The sequence below is a fragment of the Triturus cristatus genome, chromosome 6 (assembly GCF_964204655.1).
Source record: "Triturus cristatus chromosome 6, aTriCri1.1, whole genome shotgun sequence".
Lineage (NCBI taxonomy): Eukaryota > Metazoa > Chordata > Amphibia > Caudata > Salamandridae > Triturus > Triturus cristatus.
In genome coordinates this window covers 562,896,160-562,913,272 of record NC_140589.1, presented here as the reverse complement: position 1 = coordinate 562,913,272, position 17,113 = coordinate 562,896,160, and the positions used below count along the sequence as shown (strand labels likewise).

At 45.4% G+C, this 17,113-nt stretch overlaps 1 protein-coding gene across 2 annotated transcripts in view; it reads right to left on the bottom strand.

The window, feature by feature from the left end:
- Window positions 1-17,113, bottom strand: part of TTK (TTK protein kinase) — a 650,127-nt gene that overhangs the window by 463,643 nt on the left and 169,371 nt on the right. For both annotated transcript variants that reach the window (XM_085611007.1, XM_085611008.1), the window contains exon 11: window positions 5,733-5,908. In XM_085611007.1, the coding sequence (XP_085467133.1) occupies window positions 5,733-5,908 (176 nt within the window). The remainder of the gene's footprint in view (window positions 1-5,732; window positions 5,909-17,113) is intronic.

The window sequence follows — 17,113 nt, the reverse complement described above, 5'->3', positions numbered from 1 at the left end:
CAGGATCAGGAGTCGTGGTTGCTCTCCAGGCAGTAGAGAGAGACGTCGTCGGGGTCTGCCACCGACATATTGCGACGGCAGGCCCCACAAGACTTAAAACCAGGCATCCCTACATGCATCAGACACAAACTAACAGGAGACAAAAAGTCTCAAAAATATAGTCCAAAAGTGACTAATGTACTTGCTCTAACTGGGTCTGCGCTTACTGGCACGGACAAAGAAAGAACTGACGTCAGCGCGCATGGGTGGCGCCTAAATAGTCTCCGTAACGTCATCTTGGCGCTTACGATACCAGCGACGGACGCGAAGCCGCACAACGCCACCTACCGACGCGCAGGGGTACTACTGACGAAAAACTTTTCCGGATCCAGTCTGACGCCTAGGGATATTCTAAGGTAAGGAATCTATCACTAACATGTCTCTTTCAGATAACCGAGTTCCATCAAACAATCTTTGCACATCTGCAGAACGAAAAATCTGAGACTGAACTGGCTGTTTAAAGTTTCCAATATATAGTGTATGCTGCCATTTAGTATGGTCATTTTTGGAGCTATTGCAGAACCAAAAAACTAGTGGTGCGGGGGAAGGTAGGTCACCTGTAGCTTGGGGCCATGTCAGAATCAAACTGCCGATAGTCCCGCCTGTTAACAAATTTAATATTTTTTAAATTTTTGGGCATAATAATCTAGCGTAAATTCACCACAAAGTAATTTGACCACTTTAATAACTAAATTGTAATTTGAATAAAATGTTTTTGCAGTTTTATATAGCGCGAACTCGACCCAAAAGATTGTGTGCGCTTTACATAACCACCAGTTACAGTTAAACAAGGACACCTTCATTGTGCCCAGGATCATACGAAGGTGAGCCAATAGCGACACTTAAACTTGGTTTGCTGTTTCAAACTATGTCTATCTCATTGATCTTTTGCCGCCCTGTTCTAAAAACGGAACGGACCTAGGGTGTGGGAGAGGGTGGGGGAAAAAGAATGTAATGTAGATCCTAAATTTCCAGTAGCGCCAATAACCCAGCCCTTCAGGCGTGCTTCACACCGTGCAAGATCTTACATAAATGGAAGGTGCGAAACTCATATATACCTTAGTAAACGAGGCATTGTTTTTTGTCACACATTTACAAATATGTACAGCATACTGCCTTTTGCTACCACATTCCAGTTCTAAAACTAGCTAAATGGTTCACGGAAGAAAAAAGCGTTTGCTTGCAAACAGAAAAAAAAGTGAGCGAGTCAGCAGAACTGCGAGATCCCGTTTATTATTTGCAACTTGAGTTACATGGGCATTTCGACGGCTGAAACTAACATAACCCCAAGCATTATTGCAAGAGGGACAAACATTACATTAAGTAACCTTCATACCCTGCCTGTAAATGAATCCTTTTCATACGACCTACTTCTTGGGGTTAGACTCGACATGTCTGTGCTTCATCTTTTCTTGGCTTTCATGCTTTTCTTCCCTGGCTGTCCAGTGATAGAATGTTTTTATTTTTAGTCACAATGGTGATGGAGTACTGAATTCGCCCGAAGAGATAATACAATTGAAGGTGGCGTCTTTGTCAAGTTACATTGATGGCTCCAATAGAGGTGGCATACATTACTTTGAAAAACAACTTGCAATCATCCAAGCTCAACACTATTGCAGGAAAATGCACAGCATGTTTTCCACAGCTATGTATGCTGCAAACCTCACTTTTTTAGCACACTGCTCAGCAAATGCGTGTAGTTTTTCCAAAGAAGTTGGTATAAATCATCTACGATAAACTGGGTTCAAGATAGATAAAGCCAGGTCTGGAGGCTCAGTGGACTAATGCGTCAACAGTTGAGGCCTGTGTTCGACCTTATGGTCACAGACTCAAATCCTGGCGGATCCGCTCCAGCTTTCATCCTTCGGAAGTCAATAAAATGAGTACGTCTGAGTAAATATCTGTTATTCAGCGCCAAGATATCCTTCTGGGTGAACGTGCGCTTCACAAATCCACATGTTGTGTCATGCTATGGAAAATCAAGCAAAGTGTGATTTGCATTCTAGTGCTAACAGGGGAAGTAGTAGTTTGAATAAATTTGATTCTCCTGAATAAAACTTTGGTTGATTTTTCAGTTTAATATCATAATGGGTGTTCGAACCGGCGGTCTCTAGTTGGCAGAGGTATACACGTCTGACAAATAGGGACCCACCTCCTCTAGTCAGGGCAAGGGGATTACACACTCAAATAACCCCTGCTCAACCCCTTGGTAGCTTGGCAGAGCAGACAGGCTTATCTCAGAGGCAGTATGGTAAGCATTTATGACCACATACAGTAATAAAGTGAATACACTACAAACGGACACAACACAGGAGTTATTATAAAAATAAGTATTTTTATATAAGGCTTAGCACAAGACCAAGTAGCGATAAAAATATACCACAATCTTAATAAATACTCTTTGGAAGGAAAAATAATAGTTCAGGTAAGGTTTCTTCTTAGGAAATAGTTCTTTAGCAACAAAAGTAAGTATTCTTCTTAAAACACAGTTCTTGGCAACAATGTGACCCCCACAGGAGTCACACGACTTTGAGGTTACGATATTCCCAAGGTTCAGCGTCGACCGAGAGGAGCGCTACGTCGAGCCTGGAGTCGCAACAGACCCCAAAAACACAGTACCTTTAGAATGAAGCAACACGATGATCCACGGCGTCGAGAGGTCGGCGTCGATCGTGCCTCGGAGTCAGGGCGATTTGCAGCGGCGTCGAGAGGTGTCGGGCTGGAGCAGTGCTCACGGCGTCGAGAAGGGCGCAGCGTCGATGCGATCAGCGGCGGCGTTGAGACGGGGTCACTTGGAGCTGGAGCCGAACTCACTACTCACTGGCGTTGCTACTGGCATCGATCGGGCCCGGCGGCCGGCGTCGAAGGCTCGGAACACTGGAGCCGTACTCACGATGTCGAGCTGGATTCGGCGGCGTCCGGCGACGTAGAGATTGCAGATTTCACCTGTGCACTGGAAACACCACGTTCCAGCAACAAGCAATTCAGCAGAGGGTGAAGTCCTTTAGCCCTGTGACTTCAACAGGAGGCTGGCACTCTTCCAGCCCTTGGAGATTTTCTTGGATCAGCAGGCTTCTTGTCCTTGGTAGAGGTTTCCTTGTCAGAAGTGATCTAAGTTCTTTGGTTCAGGGGTCCTTCTTTTATACCCCTTTTCTGCTTTGTTCCCTTTGTCCAAGCAGGGAAATTCCCCCCATCCCAGGTTTGTTGTGGGTGTTGCCAGGCCGAGGCACCTGGCCTATTCACTGAGCAGGGCAGGGTCATCAGCCGTCCAGCAGGAGGCGGAGCCAGTATTTTCACTGGCAGGGGCAGGGCCATTAGTCGCCCCGCAGGAGGTGGAGCCAGCATTGTGTCAGGCAGGGCAGGCTACCAGGCACTACTCTTCCCCCACTCTAAAGGTAAATGCCTCATTCTCCCCACACTGACTCATTCAGACCTCTGGAGCCCCCCAGCCCCTGACACACACACCAAACCAGCAGAGACCGGTGGATAGTTGGACAAGAAAATAGTCACTTTCTAAAAGGGCTATTTTCAAACGAAGAATTTAAAAACCATCCATCTTAAAGGATGTGTTATTAAATTCCGAGTTCAGGGATACTAAACTCGAACCGCTACCATGCTCCCTGAGTCAGATAAGATTATAATGGAGTTAATAATCAGTCTGCCCTTTCTGGCCTATGGAAGGCAGGTAGCCCTTCAATAGTGAAAACGAAAATGGCTGTAATTCACTATTAGGTCATGCCACACACATCAGGGTATGATCTACCTTTTACCAACAATGCACCCAGCCCTAGGGCCTACCATAGAGGTGTCTGAAATGTGGCAAAGGGAAGGTTTTAGAGACTGGCAAGTAGGTTTCCTTGCCAAGTCGACATGGCAGTCAGGGACTGCACACAGGCTCTGCGATGGCAGGCCTGGGACACATTTTACAAGCTGCTTCTGTGGGTGGCACAACCGGTGCTGCAAGCCCACCAGCAACAGTTAACTTACATGCCCTTGGCACACGCAGTGCACTAGACTAGGGTCTGAACAGTAAGTCAACCAAGCCAATCATGGTAACACCAATCAATGTATCAATTTAACATAGGGAGCACTTGCACTGTGGCACTGATCAGCAGCGGCACAGTTCCCAAAGTAATATTCCAGCAAAACATTGTAAACAGAGGAGGCCAACAGAAAAAAAATGGAGGAGAGACTCATACCAATGATGCCAGGTCTAACAATGGGGGAAAAAAAAATACTGCAAACATCCCTATACCGCTCCACTGTGTCCTGCACCCCAGAAGTGACCGGCATGCCGAGGGTCATTTCAAATAAGAATTGCTTTCAAATTCATATTTCAGTGACTGGAAGCACCAATTATTTTGTTCAATTCAGTAAAATATATATATGTATATATATATATATATACACACACACACATATATATACATATACACATATACACACACACATTATTTTGCACTATTTCAGTTCTGATGTAGGTTGCAGAAGTTGAAGAGTCCAGCTGACATGCCTAGCAAAAGTGTTTCCATTCAACCCGATGCAACTCAGCGCTTATGTAACTACAGGAACATTTGTGTTAGTGATGGGTGACAAGATGGAACAATAATTAAATTATGTAATGAACATATGCACTTTATGAAGAAGTCTGTTTAATTTTTCTTTACGATGTCAATATTGGCATTTATGATGTGGTAATTGCTGCAACAAAATTATTTGTGAAGAATACATATGTTACTTGTTTGGACTTGCTTTCAGTGATGTAACTAGAGGATTGTAAGATGTAATATAACATTTAAAGTATGTTGACTTATTCTGGCTATTGGAGAATGCCTGGTTGTATTTACATTCAAGATTTATATGACAGATGTCGATAGTTAGAGGCAATTTTCTGCGATTTTAACCCAAAACTCCGGCCTCCTAGTTTGTTTCATTAATCAGGCTGTAGTTGTTTAATTTGGATTGTAAGGTAGCTAACTATGACTTGTCCATTACAAATTTTGCCCAACATCTTTTTGATGGATGTTAGTAAATAGAGTATTGATGTGAAAAGTGTTACTCGGAGCAGAGGGTTAGCCAAGTATATGGCTTATCTGTGCATAAAAGGCATTCAGTCTAATGTTCTGTTGGAAGTTTGTGTTTATTGCTGAAGCATTCATTACTGTTCTATGATTAGAGGCTTCTGTATAAAAACTATCAAAGGAGATGGAGTTGTGTGTTTACACCACAATAATGTACTATTAGACCCAGTGATCCAGACACTCAAATAAGCAGAATCTCTGCAACATTTTAAAGAGAGGCCTACGCCCACTGCTGTACCTTTAGACTAAACCAACAAAATAACAAATTGGAACAGATATCAAAGTTGGTACCATTAAGATCTAGAAGTTTGCAAGTTGAGCTGGAAGAGATTCAGCCAGGGGAGTACAAGTATACTAATAAATAAACCAGTACATCGACGGACCTAAGGCATTGGTACCCTGTCCAATCTAGCACACGAGCACGTGAGCAATGTACACCATGTAGCAAGTTAATGCCTCTGTATATGTATGGTTTGGTTTCACTGAAAATGCTAATAAGTACATTTAAACATAAATAAACCAGTAAAAGATACTTTAATAAGCTAAAATAAAAACCAGGCAACATCATATTTATAATGTATAAAGATGGATGTGTATTTGGAAATACGATACCTCCACAGCACATACACTTTCTGGAACCTTCCATGCAGTTTCAATAGGATTCATTTTAAGCTGTCCTGGATGCTCACTGCTGTGGCTTGGCTGAATATGTTGGGCTGATCCACAAATTTTCTTTTCTTGGTGGTTTAAGTCAGGATTATGTACCTCAACGTCCATCATTTCCGTTTCTGCATATAACCCACACAGTTTTTCAAATATTAGAATAAAAATATTTTAGGACTCTGTGCAATTTATAATGGTATTGTTACATTCTTACTGTGGCTACTAGCACAGCAATGTGCTAGCAGCTGATTCGGAGGCATTGATGCATTTTAAGACTCATTCCGAAGTAGAGTGTCTTCATTTCAAAAGTCCAATTTGTGCACAATCACAAGCCAACATTTGACGGTCTCTCTGCACCAAATTTAACAACAACCACTTGTTGGATATTTTATTGTTTTATCATTTAAATATATTCTACTAAATATTTAAAAAGTTAAGTATTTATTATTTAGCAGTGATAGTATGACAAAACATTGAGTTGCTCGTAAAAATAGAAAAAAAAAGCCAAGCAAATCATAGATTTCCATCCACCATGGTTACTGCACTGAAGTCTACAAGCTGGAATCTTTCATTATTCTTTGCTGTCACTAACCCACAGTTGAGTCAATAGACCAACAGGATTACTCGCTGCACTTTTCAGACAGCATTGACTATGCGTCTCAATCCTAGTCTCCTAACTACGTTACACCTGCAGAAAGACCACACGATAGCTCTGCTAACAATTTTAAGTGCATCTCTTTACAGTACTGGGATCCAAAGATCCTTGTCCAGTACATCAATAGGAACCCGTTCCCATTGGTTTCCTTTCTTTTGCTATTTTACAGCATTGTAAAGCACATTGCTACCATTTGAAGGTTCTGCAGTGCTTTTAAAATCTGTGCACTAATTACATTTCTGGGATGCTTTCTCTACCTGCTGCTTCAAACAATTCAGGTTGTTGAATGTTTTATAAGTAAGCATGTGACAGGTATTGATCAAAATAATTGGATATGCATGAGTCAGTGATGATGGAATTTGAAAAAAGGTAAGGAGTAGTTTCTTTTCTGTAACTCCAGTTCTGTAGTAGGGGTATCTCTGTTATAGTCATAATCTAGTGAATAGTCCCGCCCATGTGCGCGGACCCCGGAGCAATAAAAAATAATCTCTTAAATTGTCAAGCCATGCAGACCTGCAGCTACACTTAAGAGAGAATTCAAAGACAGATAATGCAGCCTATATCCATAGGCTACACTGTCCAGTACTTCAACTAGATAATTCCACCAACATCCACAAACAGCACTGCCTGCCCAGCTTTTTCCACAGAGAAAAACCTGCCTCCACCAGCAAAAGCTTCTGGAATGATAGAGAGGGAGGAATGGACAGACAAGCCCCATAGGCTGCCATTATGTGGCTCAGAACAGGATATTGTGCCGTTAAGAAAATTTTCCAGAACTTTTCCAGTATTCCAGAATGCACAGCAGGTCCCTTCTACTTTCAGTTCTTTTTGAAGGCGTAGCACGCCAGACCTGTAGCATTCCTTATATTAACATTCATCTCTCCACCGGGGAGGCGGGCGGGCGCTTATGACTATAACAGAGATACCCCTACTACAGAACTGGAGTTACAGAAAAGAAACTACTCCTTCTGTAGTAGGGGATCTCTGTGTATAGTCATAATCTAGTGAATAGAATGGCAAGCCCATCCCCACACAAAAACTGCGGTGGAGAAGATTACAAAATAATACCACTACTGTGCGAACAAATTTCGCAGCGAAGCCTGCCCAACCTGAGCATCTGCCCTGGCATCCATGTCCAGACAGTAATGCGCAGCAAAGGTATGGACCGACTTCCAAGTGGCCGCCTTGCAGATTTCTGCAATCGGAACATTACGCAGCAAAGCAGTCGTGGCAGCTTTGCCCCTGGTGGAATGAGCCTTAGGTTTATTTATTTATTTATTTATTTATTTATTTATTTATTGCAATTTTTAAAGCGCGCAAATACCCCTACGGGTGTCTCGGCGCTAGTGTTTACAGAGCTCGCTGATGGTGTGACGGGGGAGTTTAGGACAATGAAAACAGCCATGTTTTAAGGCTCTTTCTGAATTTGAGGAGCGTGGGGGCAGTTTTAATATGAAGTGGTAGGGTGTTCCACAATTTGGCCGTGGCGGTTGTGAAACATCTGTCTCCCCAGCTGGCCTTTCTTGTCCTAGGAACGTTCAGCAGGTAGGCAGAGGAAGATCGAAGGGTCCTGCATTGTTCCAGTGGGCGGAGAGCTCTTTTTAGAAACTGTGGTCCTGCATTGTTCAGAGTTTTATAGGCTATGCATAGAGCCTTAAATTTAATTCGGCTCCTAACCGGAAGCCAATGTAGTTTCTTGATATGAGCTGAGATTGAAGTGAACTTAGGAATGGATAGTAGGGTTCTGGCCGCCGCGTTTTGTACTGTCTGGAGCTTGTTGAGGACCTGTTCTTGGGCATTCAGGAGAAGAGAGTTACAGTAATCGGTTCTCGAGAACACTAAGGTGCTGATGAGTGTTTTACCCGCGGACTGTGGTAGGTAAGGAAGTAATTTTTTTATTTTTTTTAGAGTGTAGAAGGCAGATGATACAACAGCGTTGGCGTGGTGTATGAAAGTAAGTTTATTGTCAAAAATGACTCCGAGGTTTCGGACCTTGACCACCGGTTGGGGGGGGGAACCCATCTGAGGTGGCCACCACTGAGGGGACCATGCTGGGCGCAAGCTCCCGAATGTCATCACCTCCGTTTTATCGGAGTTAAGTTTGAGGCAGTTTGATGACATCCAGGAGCTTATGGCCTTCATTCCCTCCTGAAAGTTGGCGGCGATAGATGCTCCGTTGTTGTGCACTGATAGTACTAATTGGGTATCGTCGGCGTAGGTTGTCAGGGCAATTCCATAAGATTTTATCACCCTCGCTAAGTCCGATACATAGATATTAAAAAGCGTTGGACTTAGCGAGGAGCCCTGTGGAACGCCACATGGGAGGGAGAAGGTCTGGGAGGTGAAATTACCCATCTTGACAGTCTGGGGGCGATTAGCTAGGAAAGAGGCAATCAGATCTTTAGCTTTGCCTCTAATTCCTAGGGCTGAGACACGGTCGATCAGAGTGACATGATCGACCGTGTCGAAAGCCGCAGAAAGATCTAGGAGTATTAGGACTGCCGCTCCTCCCATGTCCATTGTCGTTCGAATTTCGTCGGCGGCCTTTAGCAGTGCTGTCTCCGTCCCGTGTCCCTGTCTAAAGCCAAACTGAGTGTCATCAAGTAGATTGTTGGCATTGATGAATTTCGAAAGTTGAGTGTTCATGGTTTTTTCGAAGAGCTTGGCTGGGAAGGGGAGACATGCGATGGGTCTGTAACTAGAGGGGAGCAGAGGGTCCAGGGTTGGCTTTTTTTAGAAGTGGCTTGATGATAGCCTCCTTCCAAACAGAGGGATATATTCCTGTTGAAAACATGGCATTGCAATAGGTTTACCCCCTAAGGTCTTATTAGCCTTTTGGTAACACAATTGTATACAGGACACAATCCACCGAGAGATGGACTGTTTGGAGGTAGCACGACCGGTCCGGACTGATCCATAATTGATAAACAATTGGTCTGACCTATGAATATCTTTGGTCTTATCAAGATAAAACTTCAACACCCTCCTAACGTCCAGGGAATGTAGAGACCTTTCCGCTGGAGAAGAGGGATTCTGAAAAAACGTAGGTAAAGTTACGGTCTGGTTGACATGAAAATCAGATATAACCTTAGGAAAAAATTTAGGGTGAGTACGCATAACAACCTTAGCAGCATGAAATACAGTACAAGGTTCTTGGCAACACAACGCCTGAAGTTCACTCACCCTGCGGGCCGGTGTAATGGCCACTAGGAACGCCGCCTTCCAAGACAGGTGTTGCAATGAAGCCTTGTGAATAGGTTCAAAAGGCTCCTTCATCAACCTGGACAGCACCACATACAAATCCCATGAAGGCGAGGGAAGTCTGACAGGAGGAAACACTTTCTTCAAGCCTTCCAAAAAAATCCTTGATGACAGGGATCTGAAAGCAAGGAAGCCTGTGAAGGGCATTTCCTGTAAGCAGTCAAAGCAGCGAGATGGACCTTAATGGAATGGAAATTAAGGCCAGACTGCGCCAAATGCCAAAGGTACGCAAGGATGACATCTTCCTTACATGTCGTCGGGTCAAAGTGCATGGACTTGCACCAGCTGCAGAATCTCTTCCACTCGTTGCTGGTAGATTCAAATGTCCACATTGCACTACCTCAGGAGCCATGCCGCCAAACTCAAAGACGAGAGGTTGGGGTGCCGCAACTGCCCCCCGAACTTCGTGATAAAGTCCAGCCTGCACGGCAGCCATATGTGAGGACGGAGAGACCGGTGAAACAGTCCGTGAACCACCACTGTCTGGGCCATCCCGGGGCAATCGGGGTCATCCGCGCCTCGGACTGGGACAGCTTGATGAGCACCGCCGGAATCAGGGGAATGGGTGGAAAAACGTACAGAAAGCTGTTCGACCAATCGATCCATAGCGCATTCCCCAGCGTCCCCCTCTGGTAGTACCTGGATGCGAAGTCTCGGCATTTGCTGTTTGGCGGTGGCGAACAGATCTACGTCTGGAGCAGTGCCAGATCGACTGCGCCTCCTGCGACAGAGTGCGTGATCTCGACCCTCCCTGCTTGTTGAGGTAATACATCGTGGTTGTATTGTCTGTCTGGACGAGCAGAGAGTTGGTCTGGAAGGACTGATGGAAGGCCTTCAATGCCAGGTAAACGGCTCTGAGTTCCAGGAAATTCATGTGGTACGTCGACTCCAACGGGGACCACTCTCCGGAATGCGCTCCCCAGCCATGGAGCGACGCATCCGTCACGATACTCTGCGTGGGAATGTTCTTGTGGAAGGAAACCCCCCTGAGGAGATTTTCTGCCGAACACCACCACTTCAGCGAATGAAGAGCATGCAGAGACAGCCGTATCTGGTCGTCCCAAGAACCTGTCCTCTGATCCCACTGATCCTCCAAGCACTCCAGCAGTGGTCTCATGTGCAGCCGTGCGTGAGGAAGATACATGATGCCATCGATCCCAGCAGCGAAGATACCTTCCTCACTGTTGTCGATGGAGCGGTCATAAGGGCCTGAGTCCGAAGGAGACACGCTTACTGACAGCGTAGAGATGGAGGCCCCCACGTACTGTATGCACTGGACCGGCGTCGGGACAGACTTGGACATGTTGACGTGCAACCCCAGCTTGTTCAAGAGAACGCACGTCTTCTGGAAGTGCGCTTGTGCTTCCGAGAAGGAGTTTGCCTTGATCAACCAATCGTTGCAGTGCAGAGGAGAAGACACATAGAGCTATAAAGCCCAGAAGAGCCGAGACCGGCCCCACCGTTGGGGAGGGCATGATTATGAGAACTCGAGCCTTCCGAAGGATCGAAGAGTGTCTCCCCCTCTGAAGGACACACATCCGTTGAGCCAAGACAGACCTCGTGAGGTTGGTGCGGAGGCCCAAACGAAGTAAGAGAGAGAAAGTCCGAGTGAAATGCAGGCGCGCTACCTGAAAGTAGCTGCCTTGATCAACCAGTCGTCCAGAAACGGATAGACAAAGACACTGTTACTCTCATATGCGCAGCCACTACTTCCTTGCGTATGGAACATTCCGAGGTGTTGACTTCAGGCCGAAAGGAGGCACAAAGCAATGATAATGGTCGTTGCCCACTGTGAAAAGCAGGAACTCGCGATATTTTCCCCGCCAGGGGTACGTGAGAATCTGCGGCCTTCAGATCTAATGCGCATAGTCAGTCTCCCTGATGAAGTTGAGGGGAAATCTAATGCAGGGACCTCCACCGGAATTTATTACTCTTTGACCCCACGAGTCGGCCTGTCGCACGCCGAACACGGGTCCAAACTCGGTCATGTCTCCCTTGCACACTAGAAGGAACAGTGAGTACCATCCCATTCCATTCCGTCCCAGAGGAGCCGATTCTATCTTCCTTTACTGGAAGAGGGTGGTGGCCTCCTTCTACAACTCGCGCAGGTAGCGCGATTGAGTTGGAGGGAGCGCTGGAGGAGAACTGGAAGAGTCGCACGATATTCAGCACCTGAATGATTCAATGGCGGCCCGAGACCGCAGAAACAAAATCTGGGAGGCATAACGCCGCTGGAAAGGGCGGACGGCCTTAAGCCATTCTCCATGCCCCTCCAAACCTACAGCCTTCAAAGCCTCGGCCTTCATGCGGGCCACCTCGCTATCTGCATGGGAGCAAAAGAGTTGCGCCAGAGAACAGGAGATTAGAGAAACACTGCTGTGCCGCAGGCTTCAGAGATGTCAGACGAATAAAAGTATGTCGCCGTAGAACAAAACCATGGCAATGCCCGGGTTTCGCCTGAAGCGAGATATCTGCTGCAGAGCCGAAGAATGTATATCCGCAACCATCAGGCCCTATAGACTATCCCTGTCTCTGGGCAGGAGATCCACACTTTGGGGAAGGAACTCACACAGGGATTTATCAACGGCCCAGCAAGAGGTTTCATCTGTAGAGTCTTACACATCACTGATGTCAGCTATACAGGAAGCTCCGAAGCCAGAACCTACTGGCCGGTGACTGTGTACGAAAGTCAAGTACCACACACCAGTGAACAACCCGCCAAGGGGGAAATTCGTAAGAGCAGGAGAGCACCTCTCCATACGCACGTAAGATGCATCCCTGGCATGCCCGACCCGAGACCTTCCATAACGGTGACGACGGGACCTTATGGAAGACAGCGGAGTCCATGAGACCGACGCCCCAACACGAGACCTCGTTCTAGGGACATCAAGATTCCACGGGGGGGATCGCCGGCTGAGGAGCCACAGGCCCCTCGGTGAGTGGGAGATGAGCCGGAGAGAATTCTGCGGCATCCCCTTGGTATCACCAGTGGGGGCGGAGCAGGAGGCGACCTAGATGGTGAGCCGGTACGCAGACACTCCCAACTAAGCGAAGGGACCAAAGTCCCTCGCTTCTGAGCGGACCACGTATAAGTAGCCCCAGACTCCGAAGGGTTCCTCGGCGTCCATCCCCAGCTCAGCGTCGAGAGTCGACGTTGCCGGGAAAACGAAGTCCCCGCCTATGATGATAGGCTCACTACGGAGCGAGGTCCAGAACGGGACCTAGACATCGAGCGCCAGTAATGACCCCTCGACGTCCCCCATGACTTCACCATCACTGCGACTTCACTGCGCCTCGACGTCGAGGCGCAGTGATGCTCGACGTCAAGCACCGCCTCGACGTCAAGCACCGCCTCGACGTCAAGCACCGCCTCGACGTCAAGCACCGCCTCGACGTCAAGCACCGCCTCGACGTCAAGCACCGCCTCGACGTCAAGCACCGCCTCGACGTCAAGCACCGCCTCGACGTCAAGCACCGCCTCGACGTCAAGCATCGCCTCGACGTCAAGCATCGCCTCGACGTCAAGCCCTCGTGACGTGGGCTTTTGATGTCGCGTCGACCGGAGTCCTGCGTCGACGGAGAGCATATCGGTGTCATACCTGCTCTCTACGTCACCGTCCTCGATGCTGACCGGAATCGCGTCGTTTTACAGTCGCGTTCCTACTGGGGAAAACCCCAGAGGACACAGCATGGGACGTGGTAGAGGACCTACCCACTCCTTACCCAGAGGCTGAAGAAGATGCCTAGACAGGTGTCAAAGACATAAGACACAGGCAAGCACAGAAGACAAACTCTGTGAGCTTCAGCTTTGGCCTCTATTTCCTACCGCAGTCAAAGCACTTGTCAGATTGTATAGAGACAAGAAAACTGCAGAAATTCTGCCAAAAAACCACAGCAGAATGTAGAGAAAGACCAAAGACGTCGAGTGAAACTTCAAAAATCCAGAAAAAAAAAAAAAAATCACTAAAAATGAATTAAAAGCTCGAAAAATGATGAGCTAATGCTCCAGGGTCCTGCTAGAAGGAGCCGGAAAAAAGAACTGAAAGTAGAAGGGACCTGCTGTGTATTCTGGGATACTGGAAAAGTTCTGGAAAGTTTTCTTAAAGGCACAGTATCCTGTTATGAGCCACATAATGGCAGCCTATGGGGCTTGTCTGTCCATTCCTCCCTCTCTATCATTCCAGAGGCTTTTGCTGGTGGAGGCAGGTTTTTCTCTGTGGAAAAAGCTGGGCAGGCAGTGCTGTTTGTGGATGTTGGTGGAATTATCTAGTTGAAGTACTGGACAGTGTAGCCTATGGATATAGGCTGCATTATCTGTCTTTGAATTCTCTCTTAAGTGTAGCTGCAGGTCTGCATGGCTTGACAATTTAAGAGATTATTTTTTATTGCTCCGGGGTCCGCGCACATGGGCGGGACTATTCACTAGATTATGACTATACACAGAGATCCCCTACTACAGAACAAAACATACCTTAGAGAGAAAACAAATACTTGTGCTATCATAGAAACACTTTAAATTTCACAAAATAAAGCCACCTTTTAAAACATCCAGGAGAACAGCAGGAATCCCAACAAATGTAAAGAAAAGGGGACCCCCTGCCATTGATAAACGTTCCGGAAACAGGGAAAAAAACTAATGTATTGCAACACCCCCCCCCCCCCCACCCCCCCACCCCCACAACTGAATTTTAAATTAGGTAAATTACGGACGAGAAAACGGGCTCAAACATGTACTATATAAACTTTATTAGCATTCAGCATCAATGCAATGATTCATAGAAAACATGAAATTGAGACTAATATTAATAAGTATAGATATTTCATACTTCAAATGCACCTCGGGGTGCACCATCAGCATACAACATTCACTCCTTCATTTATGCTCAACTTATGGAGATCTACAACAATATTGCATGGTACCTAGCAAAACACAGTATAATACATTATTAGTTTACATAACATCATCAATTTGGTGAATTGTTTCATCAAGTTTCCATATCTTTGATAACACAGATGCTATGATTAATACTCTGTGTAGATGCAACAGCTGAGGCTGAAATTATCGATTATCCTGTGCTTTCTACCTTTATCGTGCATTTCGGTGAGTAAACAACTTCATCAGGAAAGCCATCATCAAAGTATATGGAAAAACGTGCCAAAATTTCGCAGTTAAATCGGTTGCGAGATGGACTCAGTGGAATCATCCGCAGGAAATGGGGTTACTCGAAAACTCACGGGCTGTGAAGATCTGGGATTCAAACCACGTTTGGAGAAATGGACGCAGGGACTTATTTAAAGAAAAAATAATCAGCATCGAGGTCCACATCATTCTCATCCTAAGATTCATCCCCACGTTCCTCTGTGCTCAGTTACACCACATCCTCTGGAGTTGTGTGTAAGAGGCAGTAAAAGTTCACATGGGAGTGAAGGTGGTTGACAAACCGGCAGAGTCGGCGGACATTCAGGCACAAATAGATTTGAAAGCCTTGGGAAAAAACTCTATTATTTGTTGAAATGATTGGAAGAAATTAACAGGAACCTGTCCCAAGTGTAGTTCCAGTGGACAGCGCATTGCCCTGGCGAAGTTGTGTTGCTAGTAAGGCTCATATCAATTAAAATGTCTAGCATCTTCATTGAGGTTGCTCATAATTCATTTTCAACTGCTGCAGACTGTACACCGATTGAGGCTGCTTCTCATCTGAATCTCCTGAAAATCATCTTATTCCTCATCAGTTTCTGATATGGGTACCTTTAGAGGTAAGAAGTGATTAGGGTAGCTCAGTGGTACTTCAGATGCTGGCAGAATGGAAATCTGGCCAAACCCAACACCTAGATGCAGAAGGAATTACAGTTGTTGGAAAAACTGCAGCTGGTACTGTTAAAACACCTGTCAAAGATGAGAAGCTGCTGAAGCGGAGGTGACCACAAAAAAAAAAAAAAACAAGGTGAAAGTCAACTACAAAGTGGTGAACCTCAACGACAAGGAGCCCCATTAAAAGGGCTACTACTGCTAAGGGGCATTAGATGATGCCAATGATGGTGAGGTGACTGGCAACAAGGCTGATTAACACAAGGGGACCGTCAATGAATTAGTCATAGGAGGAAAGCTGGTCAATGATAACAGCTGAGGAGCAGAAGTCTTGATCATTTTCTTCAATAGGGCAGTCAACCACTTGTAGGCAGGGAAGGTGATACAAGATCTACCGCAGCCATTTCTACTACCATTTTTTCAAGCACATGATGAACGGAGTTTGCATCAAAAGAGCCAAAATGCCTTTTTGTACAGACCGATTCATCAGGATATTAATAACTTTCAGTGAACATCCAACGCAAATGTTCTCAAAGGGGCACTTATCACAAGACCATCTCCTAAAAGGAGGGCATCTCTTGTGCTCAGTAAACAAAGTGAGGCACAAGAGTGTCACACAGTTTTGGATGCGAATGATTTGAAAGTGTCGCAGTTTGATGCCTTACATTTCGGATAGAGGTAGTGTATGTACATGAGGCGCAAATAATCACCGTATTTATCATGTTCTTCATACACCAGAAACATTCTACTTTACAAACATTCTACTTTACAGAGGGAGGGAGTAGGAGGAGAAGTGGGACAAAAACAATTAACAATTAAAAGGACACATGTTAGGTATCTGGAGCGAGAAAGAGAGCTTGTTAATAAGCAGCTTTTTCAATCCTTTAGCGTTGGGACATTTTTACAGTTGGCAAGGTGAAAGTTATTCCAGAGTTTTTTCTTTGCCATTTGGTAGTTCAGAGCTTAGTGTCTTAATGGGAGCTGAAACTTATTTTAATATTTTAATATTAGTTTTACAGATAGATCTGTGAAATACTTTAGCACTTTCAAATGGTACAGTGTGTTTAGTGTGACTTGTTTACTTGGTGGCCAATTTAATTTGGACAGGCAGATCTGTTTATTACAAAGTGAAGATAGTCATACCTCGGATCTTTTGCAATTTTGACAATGTCTATAGAGTGCCACTGTGAAAGATAGTCAAGCAGTAGTAAAATCTGGATGGCACAATTACTTGAATGAGAAGGATCCATTAAAGAATGCAAAGTGTGGAATAGATATGGATATTTTGCATAAGTAGAGATGGTAATTTTTTTTAGATAGATTTTACACAGTGACATCCGTCACTGTGAAGTTATGAGTTTGGGGACAGTTTACATAGGAATGTTTTTTTGTTTTGCTAGTAACTTTGATGGCATTTGACAAATCTTCATAATTTTTTTTTTTTTTTTTAATCATTCACCTGAGCTCCTTCTGGGAAAGTTTTGGGGTGGTCTGTCAAGCAGGAGTTTGAGAAAAAGCAAGGGTCCCAAAGCTTCTTTTGGCCATGCAAATTCCCATAGGAAATTTGGGAAGCGATGCAGGAAAAACATCTAGCTCAACATAATT